The 14,326-nt window shown below is 35.9% G+C and overlaps 1 protein-coding gene across 2 annotated transcripts in view; it reads right to left on the minus strand.

The window, feature by feature from the left end:
• The window catches only part of Trim33 (tripartite motif containing 33), a 92,436-nt gene that overhangs the window by 12,840 nt on the left and 65,270 nt on the right, over nucleotides 1–14,326 (minus strand). For both annotated transcript variants that reach the window (XM_085677900.2, XM_048442167.3), the window contains exons 10-13: nucleotides 13,585–13,749; nucleotides 9,815–10,012; nucleotides 3,345–3,477; nucleotides 2,148–2,211 (exon numbers count right to left, since the gene is read on the minus strand). In XM_085677900.2, coding sequence (XP_085534026.1) covers nucleotides 2,148–2,211; nucleotides 3,345–3,477; nucleotides 9,815–10,012; nucleotides 13,585–13,749 — 560 coding nt within the window. The remainder of the gene's footprint in view (nucleotides 1–2,147; nucleotides 2,212–3,344; nucleotides 3,478–9,814; nucleotides 10,013–13,584; nucleotides 13,750–14,326) is intronic.

A 14,326-nucleotide genomic window follows, 5' to 3' on the forward strand; every position in this document is an offset into this window, starting at 1 on the left:
CTTACATATACAACCTGAAAGTAGTTTCATACAATATTTTAAGTACACTCAGCAACTTGATTGCAACCTACTGTAATGTGAGATTAGCTATGGAATTTTTCACTTGGAGCATCAAACTAGTGCTTGCATCTTGGGAGTATTTCAAATTCTGTGTTAGGGATGCTCAACCTGTAGCATAAACCATCAATGATTGTGCCTCTCTACAGAAATAGTTCCAACACTTGCATCTCAAACAGCTAAAGAATACAACATCAGCACAAGTGGTAAAGAAAGCCTCACAAAGAAAGATTATTTCAGATTTTGGGGGATGATTGGAAGAACAGAACAATAAATAGCAAACATCCTGGTACAAACTTACTAGAATCAATATAAATGAAAGTGGAGAGTATAGATATGTGGTTAAAGGTTTTACATAAAGAATAAACAACAAAAACAATTCACCACTGAGCAAAGTAAATAAGACTAGTATAGCTAGGGGCTGTAGAGATGGTTCAGCAGGACCAGGTTCAGTTCGCAGCAGCCACAACCGTCTATAACTCCAAAACCAAGTAATTCAATAATCTCAAACAGACATATATGCAGGCAAAACATCAATGCACATAAAGTTAGATTAAATTAAAAGAAAATAAAGACTAGTATAGCTACTCAGAATGAAGTTTTCACTGTTTATCTTTCTTCTGAAAGCACTGATTATTTAAAGTAGTAAAAAATCAACCAAGCAGTTTAATAGGAACAGCTTTCAGAATAGATACACATAAAACCCCAATTCTCTAATATCTTCGTTAAAACTTCATACTGTTTTAAATTATACAAAGTACTAAACAGTGAAAAGAATGTATTCATTGTTTAATCTTAAAAACCTATTTCTTCTTAGCTCTGTTCAAAGGCTGAAGAAAAAAAATGAACATTTTAAAAGCAATGAATGCTCTTAATACCCAGAGAAACATTAAAAGTGTGTTGAATAAGTAGATTCATAAGAGTACAATAGTCAAACTCCTGGAACACTACTGAAGGAACCTGGAAATCAATTCATTACAAAAGTCAATAAAGAAAATTTACCTTGCTGCCCCTTAATTCAGTTACTGACAAAGTGTCTTTATAGAAGCATTGTAAAGCAGTAATTATCAAAACAATACTTTTTAACCAGTAAAGATACTTGACACAGAGCTCAACAACCTCAATTTGATCTCCAGGACTCAGGAGAAGTTATTCCCATAAACATGCCCCTCCACACACACACCAGGAAAATTTGAAGCGCTCCTTGGTCAGTCAGTAACCAAATCTGAGCTCCAGGTTTAGTGATTGTCTCAAAATGTAAGGTGAAGAAGTGAACAAGACACCTTACGTGACCTCTGGCCTCCACACACATACACTGCCCATATGAACACAAACCATACACACACACACACACAAAAAGTGCTCCCAATGGAAGTACAGTACTACAAATGAAGTATTCTTGCTTCCTAATTAAACATGCTCTGTTAAATTTCTTATTTCTAAGGCTTATTTTTAAGTGTGTGCATGCATACACCCGACTTAGGTGCCTTCAAAAGCTAAAAGTGGTAGATCTGGCTAAAGCTGGAGTTATAGGCGGTTGTGAGTCACCTGACATGGATATAAGAGTCAAATGGCTCTTCAATTCTGAGTTACCTCTCCAACAAGCCCCACACCTGCAAACCTACGCTCTAAACTGCCCATATTGACAAAAAGAGAAGCAAATTAAAAACAATGAGAGAATTAGAAGTCTACAAGAGAAAATTCTACATCTGAAAAAAAAAAACTGATCACCTATACAAACCAATCTGTTGATGACAGTGTATAGGGTTTATTTAAATGTGGTTCAAAGAAGTACTTTTTTTTTTTAAAAAAAAGCATTTATGTGGATAAATTGGTAACTTAATTAATTGGATCGAAACAATACTGAATAGTCCACAAGTAAAATGACATAATTTCTGAGATTTGTTTCAAATAAACCAGACAAGGGAATAGAAAAGAGTACAAAGAAAAGAAGACTGGGTATAATCAATGTACTGACTGTTGAAACTGAGTATAAAAATATGAGTTTATTTTTATTAACTACATTTGAAATTTTTCTTAAGAAAAAAGTTGTAAGTAACATAATACCATTAAAAACAAAAACAACTCACCTGCCTCGACTGCCGGTGCTAGATGTACTAGGGGGTCTCACCGGCGTGTGAGAATTGGGTAAGCCTAAAAAACAAAAGTCAGATTGAGGATTAGGACATTCAGACAATACAGCCTGGCTCAGAGACTCTTGTAAATCACAGACAGCTGTAAAGTCAGAGATGGCAAATATGATTAGCAGACACCGGCCAGCTTCTTCCAGCTGAATCCAGACTCACCTCAGCACCTTGTAAGTATTGCCCAAAAGCAAGAAGTAGTAGATTGAGAAAGTTATCATTTCTTCACATCACAAAATAGACTATATATAGCCCTTTACTCTTTTTAAAAAATTGAGACAGTGTTTCATTACATAGCCCAGACTGGCCCTAAATCCTCAACTGTCCACTGCCTCCATCTGAGAGCTGACACTACAGTGACACACAAACCAATCAGGCATTCATCCTTTTTCAACATTCTGAAAAAAAAAAAATCTCACTAAAGCTCAATGATATAATTCAAAAAAATGCTAATATACCTTATGTAAAAATCTTTACCTCAGCCAGGCAGTAGTGGCATACACCTTTAATCCCAGCACTGGGGAGGCAGAGACAGGCAAATCTCTGAGTCTGAGGTCAGCCTGGTCTACAAGAGCGAGATCCAGGACAGCCAGAACTGTTATACAGGGAAACCCTGTCTTGCAAAACAAAAAGCAAACAAACAACAAACTGAAATAAAACCCACCACATATGCATGCATATTTGAAAAATGAACCAAGAAAAGTCAACACACCTTGAGAAAAGCAAACCTTGAGAAAAGCAAACTGTCCATCATAATTCAAGTGATCCTCATTTAACCGGTTGAAGCCCTTGCAAAGTTGGAACTATTCCTTTCAGTCCACTTCTGAGTTTTACTCTGTACACTAGACTGTAAAGTAACTCTTCCCTGAGTCTCTAGCTTGCTAAAATGCCCTGCATATTTTGGGCTTGCCAATGCCCAGAAAAATAATCAGGAGAGCCAGTTCCTTAAGAGGATTTTTTATCCCTTTCCATCCTCTGTACCACATCATGTGTGTAAAGTGTATATACATACGCTGTACCTCCACACACACCTCCCTCTTGTTGCTGTTTTTACCTAATACAGACACCAGGAGGCAGCCTTCACTCCTCCACCCCTATCTGAAGGTGTTAAGAGCAATGAAGCAATATCCCTGTTTGCTTTACCTGAAGATCCGGGTGATAAAGCAGAGGGTCCTGGGGAAGGATTCATGGTACTTGTAGGCTGTGGGGGTAGATGACTGCCTGAGATATATCTACTCAGTAGATTATCTAAACTACTTGAGCCAGCATCTTCCAACTAAAAAGAGATAAAAATAAATTTGCTTTGATTAAACTGAGGATGAATAAATTAATGTCACTGTTTGTACTTACTTTACTACAACAGATTATGCAATATCAAGTTCAACCTAACTGCTGCTTCCTTAGGCTCTTCTGAGAACAAACACTGTATGAAGTTTATGTTACTGAAACTATACTTTATATTATACAACAGATACCCAGCTGCTAAGATAAACTTAATAATCCATTAAGCCCTGTCTAACTACAAAAATAGTTCTAACATACTAACAGTTTACTTTCTTTTCTCAAAATTGCTGGGGCACCCTTGTCCTAAGTCTTCCCTTCTTTACTGTCCCATCAGAATCATCCATACAAGGATAAAGACATGTCAAAACCCAACTTTAAGCTCTGACCAGTTCTTACATCAGCATCCTGCCTGAGCAAGGTGCATCACAGTATACAAAAGAAAGAAAAAGCAGGAAATCTGAACTTATTTCATACTTAAGAGGCAGTAGGATAAAGTTAGAGGATAAAGCATTGCAATTTTGGGACAGTTTTCCAAAAAAGAACATCACTTTCCTGTCCTAAAATAAGTCATCTATCCTGCAGAATGTGATGATTCAGTGAGGAAATTTTTACACAAGTAAAAAGCCACTGCTGAAACTATCTGAAAATCCACACTATTCCTAAGAAATTGTCAATCTTGCTTGATTCTATTTATTCCCACAATTCAATCTATTCTCCAAAGGCCAAATTATTTCTTATACAAATCTATTTCTGGCTTAAGACAAAACTATGCACTTAGTGCCTGCCCTCTTTTCTCCCTAAAAGTGAGCTGGTCCAGTGGTAGATATATATTTGACTTGTCCTGAAACTGCTGAACTCTTTTTTTTCCAGGTGGTCGTTGTATTTTACATTCCCACCAACAGTATGTGAGGAACCCAATTCCTCTACTTTCTCACCAATACTATAGTTAATATGCAATGTTTCAATCATCATTTCCATAGTGACTAGAAATGATTTTTCAAATCAACAGCTGTTATGTCTTTAATTTAATTTTTAAGATTTGTTTATGGATGTTCTGCCTGCGTGTATATATGTATATGTGCACGTGACAAACATGCCGTGACCAACAAAATAATCATGTAGTTTTAAAAGCAAGAAAGCTACAGGAACTGACAAGAAAAAAGGGGTACTTTCATTTTTTTCTGATTAACTTAAAAAAATCTATAATGGTTTCTTTAATAAAGTCTACAGAGACCTTTTAAATTAAAAGAGGAGGGAGGGAGGGAAGGAGGAAGGGAGGAAGGGAAGAAGGAGAATCCGTAAGAATATTCCTCTCATCCCTCCTCACCTACCACGTACAAGGTGTGTACCTTCAAGCACAAGGACCTTGTTGAACACAGGATCAAATTAGAACCCCTTTATGAAGCTCACAGAAGTCCGGGCCCCTTCCTATTGTCTCTAGACTCCTTTCATGCCATCCCTGTCTCCTTTTGCTTTCTCACTGGTCTTATTTTTGCTGTTCAAAAGATCTTCTCTACCTCATTGAGTTTTGAAATTCTGTTAATTTTACCTCATGTAGTTTATTGCCAATCACTCCTTTCCTAATTCCTACTCACCCTACAGGTTTCAAGGAAGTTTAACTCCTTACAAGATTTACTTAGTGCTTTCCTCTTTAAGAAACAATCATGATTAGGATTAAATTTAAATGTGTACTCTCTGTCAGCAAGCCTCTCTTGTCTCCAGTGTTCCTCAAGTAAGTGCTTAACATTTCTGTCAAGTAAATATTATGTCCCCTTTTAAATATAAAAATATTTTGGTTCTTCCCCTAAAGTTACTTTATAAAAATTATAGTGGAGGCAAGCTAATTATACCAACTAATATTTATTAAATATATACATTACAGACACCAACTTACATAAATTATTTAATTTTCCTAGTAAGCCTAAAAGGTAAATTCGATTTGACTCAACCATTTAAGAAATTAAAGAATGGTTGGTTGGGTGTGGTGGCACACACCTTTAATCCCAGCACTTAGGAGGCAGAGGCAAGCAGATCTCTTCTCTTAGTTTGATGCCAGCCCGTTCTACAGATAGATCGAGCTATACAGGGAGACCCAGTCTCAAAAAAACAAAACAAAACAAACAGAAACTACAAACTCTAATCTCAATTTACTGCACCGCCTGCTGTATTACAACCAAGTGATTGATACTTTAAGCTGCATCCAGGCATGCGGAAGCCATAGGAGCAGCTTGCAGAGTCAGGTTCTCTTCAGCTGCCCTTGCATGGTTTCTAGGGATGAGTTGCAGATGTTAGGCTGGTAAACAAGGGCTTCTGCCTGCCTCCTGGTGGTCGGAAAATACAGTCTGATTTCATGAATTGTAAATGGGTAACAGAATGCTTTATATTTTAATGTTTCATTTACAGTAATAGTGTATTGCTTGGTTGATTAATACAATATGCATATTGGTAGAACGTAATATTTTCCTCCTGACAGGTAAAATAGTTTTAATTAGGTTCAAGGTAAGGATTTCAGTATACTGAGGTCTAAAGGCAACATGTTCCTGGAAACATGGATCACTTAAGACTATAGCTGCATTTCCTTCAAATATTTGGGAACGTGTCACATATTGGGCTCTACATTCTTGTTGTCTAAAGATCAAAGAGAAACAATCTTTGATCTCAGAGGTTTTACCATGTAATAAGGATACAGTTTTTTTAGGCATGTTCAAACCATGAAGTTATTCCTTCATGTGAATATATATAGTGATGTACACACCCCACAATAATTTACTTTTTAAAAAATTTATTTACTTATTATATATTCAGTGTTCTACCTGCATGCATGCATGCATGCACAATAGAAGAGGGCACCAGTTCTCATTACACATGGTTGTGAGCCGCCATGTGGTTGCTGGGAATTGAACTCAGGACCTCTGGAAGAGCAGCCAGCACTCTTAACCTCTGAGACATCTCTCCAGCCAATAATTGAATTTTTAAGTCCTCACCTCATTTCTTTCTGGCAATCTAATTGTCAAATTATAACATCTTAGGAAAAAGGCTATATGGTAGTAATTCCCAACCAATTTCATTTCATTTATCTCTTCAGTATTTTATTATCTCCCAGTAGTGAGCACTTTTTCAAGCCATTGCTAATAGTATTTTAACATCTAAAACAAAATCCTTATGCTGACAACCAAACCACACATTACATTCACATATCCAAGTACAAATCAGCTATTTTCTGGATTGTGCAAAATAGTTAGGTCTGAGAGTTTATCTCTGTATTTCATATTAGACTTATTATTTGCAATATTCATTTACTTTGATTAATGTCAATGCTGGATTTCTCTATGCGAATTCCTAATTTAGCCTAATTTCAGCTCCATTACATAATTTCTTGGAATAATATTATTATTGTGACCGGCAGACAAAAATCAGTGTTTTGGAATGAACAACTATACTGTGCGTTAAACGATTCTTCTAAATCCCTGTTGCTAAATAATGCCATCCATAATACAAAGCCATTACTTATACCTATAATGTTGCTGATGCAAGGAAACCTGCCATATGAAAAATTATGTAAAAACACAGCATAATTACATACAGAACATAAAACTTAAAAATGAAAATGACTACTATTGATGGGTGTATTTACTCTACTATTTTAGTTGTTATAGTCCTTGCAGTTATAAGACTTTACAACCTGGCATAGTGACTCACGGCTTTAATTCTGACGCTTGGGAGGCAGAGGCAAGTGGGTCTCTGAGTTGGGAGGCCAACTTGGTCCACATGGTGAACTCTAGGGCAGCCAGGGCTATAAATTGAGAATCTGTCTTTCAAAATAAATGAAGGTAGGTAGGTAGGTTGATTTCTTATACATGATACAGATAAGCACTATACCACCAAGTCACATGCCCAACACAAAGTTTACTCTTAAAAATGTTTGCTTTCCGTATTATGATGGCCAACAGTTTCATAAATTGAATGGTTAAGGGAAGTACCATGCCCATCAGCATGGCCAATGCTGATGTAGGTGGCCAATACAAAACAAAATCAATAATAACATGGTATTTTTGGAGGTTTTTCTGTTTTTTGCCTTATTTTTGTCTGGGCCTAAAAAACAAACAAAAGAAAAGCTTACAGGTCTTTTGCTTATATATTATGGTTTCCAAATTTGTATCTCTATGGGATTTCTGTTAATGTGTGTATCCACATCTATATGTGTTTCTTTGGCTCCATTTTTCTTCCTGTCCGTTTGTTTTGCCCTATTGAAGTTATTTTTATTTTATATTAAAGAAATAACTTATGCATACACAAAGCTTATAGACCAGTGGTTCTCAATCTGTGAATCACAACCCCTTTTGGGGGGGTCAAATGATCCTTTCACGGGGTCATATTAGATAGCCTGCATAAAAGGTATTTACATTACAATTCACAATAGAAAAAATTAGTTACAAAGTAGCAACAAAAATAATTTTACGGTGGGAGTCACTACAACAGGAGGAACTCTACTAACGGGTCACAGCATTAGGAAGAGAACCACTGTTATAGACAAAAGTCCACAGTACTAGTATGTCCTTAGAAGCAAACAGAAGAAACCAAAATATCCATCATCTACTGCATAAACACACTGTGAAAGATCCAAAGCGAGAAAGAGACATGGGATACATGCCTATAACCCTACCATGTGAGAGAGTGAAATGAAAAGTCAGTTTGAGATCAGCATGTGATACACAGTGGATTTCAGGCCACACTGTTCTACATTTCAAGACCTTATCTTCAAAAGAAGAAAAGCGAAAGAACATTCTACACAACATAGTATTATTCAGCCCCAAGAACAAATTAAGTTATTCTATGGACTTGGTAAACATTACGCTAAGTGAAAGAAATAAAAGGTATAAAGAAATGAAAGACATAAAAGCCTATATATTTTATCTTCAAAAAATGTGCATAACAGGAACAGAAGAACTATTAGTAGCTTCTAGGAGCAAGAAAAGGAGGAAACAGATAATGATGCCAATGCTACAGTTTTGAAACCATAAAAATACCTAAAACCACAGGTGACAACTGAACAATCTTGCAACCATACTAGAAACAATGACAAACTAACTTTTCAGGTCTACTATCTTCTTGGTGTCGCTATGAATAATGAAGAGATTATAATGAAATTTATAATCAAGAGTTTGAACCAAATTCTAACATTTCGGGGGCTGCAGAGATGGCTCAGAGGTTAAGAGCACTGGCTGCTGCTCTTCCAGGACCTGAGTTCAATTCCCAGCAATCACATGGTGGTTCCCAACCATCTATAATGAAATCTGGTGCCATCTTCTGGTATGCAGGCAGAACACTGTATGCATAATAAATAAATAAATAAATATTTTAAAAGATTTCTAACATTTTTACCGACGACATACATAGGAAAATCATTCACCATTATTTCATTATAAATATCAACGCTACATATTCCAGGAGATGATTTCAAGAATCAAAACTCACAAACTGTCCAAGAAAGCATTTTGTTAATTACAAGATAACTTACAAATGTAACCTTTTAACTTATATTCCAAAAATTTAATTACATTCTATTATATAGTCTAATCCTTTCAGTACCAATCCAGTTACCGTTTCCTTGGTCGAGAGACCCCCAATCTCTTCAAATATCAAGAAACTGTAGTAGGTTGACAGAATCAGAAGGAGCCAGTGGTTTTCAAATAACTTTGAAGTTATAAAAGCTTCATTTAAAACTCTGACACAGCCAGGCAACGGTGGCTCATGCCTTCAATCCTGGCTCAGAAGTCAGAAGCAGAACATCTCAGTGACTTTGAGGCCAGCCAGGAATACACAGTAAGAACCTGTTTCACAGTCCTACTATTTCAATAGCTTTCACTGCTCCTTGATGCCCTGGTGACCCCTCCCCCCCACCACCAATAAAAGTCATACAATTAGGGGAAAAATAGTATAATCCTCAAAGATTTTATTTATAAAAGCTGAAGAAATGAGAAACCTCAGAGAGCACTTTGTGATTCATCTTCTTTTCATCATAATTTCTTCTCTTTTATTATGTCTCCCAAAGTGCCTGATATCTCAACCTTTCAACACAAGCCACTCTTTGCTCAACTGGTTTTAAGGAGTGGACAACCATTACTGTTGTTTAGCTAGACTCTTCTAACTTTAAAACATGGAGGAATACTAGTCTCAGCACAGTAACTTTAAACTTTACATATGTGTCCTTTACTATTCAGAAGGTTCATTCAAGTAAATTACTGGTCCTGAAACTAAACAAAATCTGAAAAATGTATTTCTTCAGTTAGTATGAGATTTTAAACAATTTGTTGAACTTAAATACAAACCTGTATAGGTGGAATATCTGGCAATGATGGAAGGTTTTCTGGATTGGTGACTGAGGGAATTAGTTCTATTGCTGTAACAGATGGGCTGGTGGGACCTCGATTTGCATTTGCCATAGTTGCTGTGGTAGGGCTTGTCGGGTTGATTGGGTTGTGTGCTGATACAACAGGAAAGGGTCCAGCATGTCCTGGGTTTGAGTGCTGTTTAAGAAAGAAGGTATTATAATTATGTGCTCTTGCCACCATCTCTGAACCATACCTTAGAACAATGTAACTATCTTTAGTGTATCCTTTCCAAACTAAAAGTATCTGCAGTTGACAAAGAAGTAGAGCCTCCCAAACTTATACAATAGAGTAGTTTGAACTAATCTTTCGTTTTTATGTACTATCTAGGGTAAACAGATTTGCAAATAATTGCCAACTTGTCAGCCTACTGACATGATCTTCAGAACAAAGATATAAAGATGTAGAAGGCACCAAGTCTGCAAATAGCTGGCCATGGAAGGCACAGCTCTGAAGGCACTATTCTGTGATCCGTTAGTCTTCTATCTAATGAAAAATAAAAACTACAAAATTTAACAATGTGGTAGAAAGAATGATGAATTTAAGAAAGTATGACACAGATTCCTAGTTCTAATACTATGAAGTTTTAAACAGTCACATAATCTCAGTAATTGTAATATACAGATAAATGATCCCTTAATGGTTTCATAGACCAGGCTGCTGTGAGGATTATTTAAGTTAATACATGTGTGGGTCTTTGGGAAATTACTAAACATACAAAATTAAATCAATCAAATATTAAAAAACTAAAAATGCTGACAATGACTTTTGAAGGGAAAACTCTAAAACCTAATGGTCTGATTCTTGGTACTCTTTCAAATGTTAAACCCTGGTACTCACAATATTTAAAAGTACCCCAAGAACTAAGGGGTACACGGGTATCTCAACAGTTATAAGGAAAGCAGCATCTTCAGTCTTCCTAAGTATTATTTTAAAAACGTATTTGCCTAAAACTGTGTCATGAATGGTCTTTTCACAACTGTCCTTCTCTCACTTGACAAAGTAATGGCATACTGCTGAAAAATATGGGGGGAAAGCTAAAACCAAATTACAAAGTTAAACAAAGGCACAACTGAAAAAGGACTTGGGTATCAAAGGGGCTGATACTGCGGAACAACAAAAATGAAGAGCCAATAAACCCGACTAATGAAACAGAACTGTGAAAAGCTCCACTAGAAAATGTACAAAAAAAGTGAGAAATATTTTTGTAATAAAATTTTTACTCTCCAATTACATAATTTTTTATAAATTTTCTTGAGCATTACATAAAAATAAAACACAGTAAGAATCAATTATTCTTATTTTAACAATAAATAACAGTAAAAAAGCTATAACTGAAAAGGTTAAAACACTACACTTAATTTAAGAAATATATACTTTAAAAATTTTTACATCATTTGATTAGTATTCCTTTTTATGCATATGAGCGCCTACGTGTATATTTGTGCACCACATGTGTGCAGTGCCCAGAGAGGTCAGCAGAGGCCATCAGATACCTTTGGAAATGGAGTTACAGACAGTTTGAACTCCATGTGGACGCTGGGAACCAAAGCCAGGTTCTCTGCAAGAGTGGAAGTGCTCTTAACTGCTGAACCATCTCTCCAGCCTCATCTATCTTAAACCACATAAACCTATTTTGTTTCCATAACTGTATACAAAAAAATACAATGATAACTTTTCAACAGAAGGGACTTAAATCTTAGGAAGAGACTTTGCTATCACTCAATTTAACCAATAGTTTTTGTTAATAGCTTTGTCTTTTTTAAAAAATTTATTTTTATGCATATGAATGTTTTCCCAGAATGTACATCTGTGCACCACATGCACTGTGTCCAGAAGTATTCATATCCCCTGAAACTGAACTTGCAGATGGTTATGAGTCATCAAGCAGACACTGGAAATTGAATCTAGAAGGGCAGACTCTGCTCTAACCACTGCGCCAATTCTAAGGCCCACTTTCTCAGTGTTTGTCTGAGCCATCTTACATCTCACTTTTAGCTTTCAAGTCAACATTTACAATATTCTAGAATATTTTCACCACTAGTTACAAATATATAAAAATGTCAAATATAAGTGAACAAACATTTTTCAGAAATCTTTCTGGGTGTAATTTTGGTAAAGAGCTACGGAATCATTGCTTTAAGTGTTTAACATGTAGACTAAACAAGCAAACTTAGTAGAAGTTTACCCTAGTCTTTCTTTTATTTGGAAATAATTTGGAATAAATAATTCTACTTAAGGTGTATTAGTTTCTGTGTATGTGTGCATGTCTAGCTGAATTTAGACATACTCCGGGTATACAAGAGAGGGTGCTGCCATGGGAGTGCTATGAACTCAATTAGGGTCCTCTGCAAAGGGAGCCATTTACAATCTCCCTGTTCCCCAAATTTTAGCCTAGTGGTTATGGCTCAGAATCTGTTATATAACATGACCATTGCATCTTTAAATTAACCGGTGATTCTAAAAGCCTCTACAGCATGCTTGTTTAATTTTTGAGAAAAGATCTCTATATAGACCAGCCTGGCTTCCAACTCCCGCTACGTCTACTCTATCTTCTGAGTTCTAAATTAGAGGTGTACATTACCATACTCAGTTCACAGTATGCTCATGTTTTGAGACAGCACTGAGTTTTTTTAAACAACAACAACAAAAAGGAATATATTTTTAACTTGAAATACTGTTTAAAACACTTCATTTTATGATCATAGTTCATCCCGAGTTTACATAATTATATATGTTAAAGATTATAAATTTGCCTGTAAATCGCTTTATTTTGTTTCTGTATTTTATTTCATTTAAAAATTGTATTCATCTATCTATGTATCTCTCTATCTAGGTGCTGTGTGATGCCTCCATGAGTTTCTGTGCAACACGTGTGAGCAATGATCTCAAGAGCCAGAAGGCGGTGCTATATCTCCTGGAACTGGAGTTATAGATGGTTTTGGGCTGCCAGTGAGTCCTAAAAACCACACGTAATTCCCATGTAAAAATAGAAAGTGCCTCTAACCACTATGCCATTTCTCCATCTCTATCTAAGATAAATGGCCTTTTAAGAGAAGGGCTAATGTAGCCTAGGTTGGCCTTTAATTCTCCATGAAGCCAAGGTAACTTTAAATTATGACCCTCCTACCTCTATCTCTCTTAGCACTGGGATTACAGTCATAGCTACTAAACCTGGCTTAATTTACTTTATTATTGTTCTCTTAGAGTTTCTTGGCAGTAATAGAGACCAAGCCCGGGGCTTCAAGCATTCTACAACTGAGCTAGATCCTAAACCACAACAATTTAAGATTAAGCATATCTACACTCTGTAGAAAAAAGTTACAAAACACATATACACACAACTAGCCCTAAACTTAAAAATTTCTTTGTTATCAGTATTAAAATGTCATGTTAAAAGGCACAATAAAATAAGAGAAAAATCAAAGTTCTAACCTTGATTTTCAAATTATCATTTGGAACTAAAGGATAAGTCAAAAGTTCCTTGTTTTTCACTCTATAGATGAGCTTACTTACACCAGAGTACCTTAATTCGTAGTATAAAAGGCTTAAAGAAACCAATTTTCCTGTGTACAAATTTTTTCTGGGACAAGCAGATATAAAACAAATTATCAGAAGTATCAAAGACCCACACCAACAACTAATTATGAAAAATAATGTCTTTTAGTTTTAAAATTGTATGATTCTTACAAATGTAACTCTAGGCATACTTGTCTTTGGAGGTGAGGCTGCATCATGGAATACTGAGGGCCGCTGTGCCTTGGTATCCCTGGTATTCTGGCAGCATTCTGAGCCAGTCTCATTTGATGGGCTTGAAATGCTCCACAGTTCATGTTGCCTCTTTGCATTGTTTGCACACTGATCAATCTTGGAGGCTATAAAAAGTAAAAATTGCAATTCATATTTTCAACTTTAGTTTTTCTGTTTGTTTCTTTTTCAAGACAGGGTTTCTCTGTCTGGAACTCACTCTGTAGACCAGGTTGACCTTAAACTCAGAGATCCACCTGCCTCTACTTCCCAGGTACAGGGATTAAGGGCATGTGTCATCACATCCAGTTCATCTATTTCTACAAATCTATTTTTCAATCATAAAATGTTAAAGTAAAAGTAATTCAATTATAACAGAACACTATAAAGCAATAGAATAAGCTATATTCTCTCTTCCAACCCCAATAATTTATAGGTCTGGTAATAACATTAATTCATCTCATCATGGAGATAACACTTGATTGTGAAGGAGTACATAAACAAAAAGACCAGAAATAAGAACAATTTGAGCAAATGCCTAAAGAATGCAACAGATCTTAGAAATAATCTGATTCTTTGGCTCATGATTTTATTTGTATGAGGGAGTAATGTGGTACAGAGGGGCAAATATGTCACTATTTCCTCTGTTCTTATGTAATATCTATATTTCTCCACATCTCTGAACTTTGAACTCCGTCTAGTAAA

Source organism: Myodes glareolus, chromosome 17 (assembly GCF_982192425.1).
Source record: "Myodes glareolus chromosome 17, mMyoGla1.1, whole genome shotgun sequence".
In the NCBI taxonomy this organism is placed as follows: domain Eukaryota; kingdom Metazoa; phylum Chordata; class Mammalia; order Rodentia; family Cricetidae; genus Myodes; species Myodes glareolus.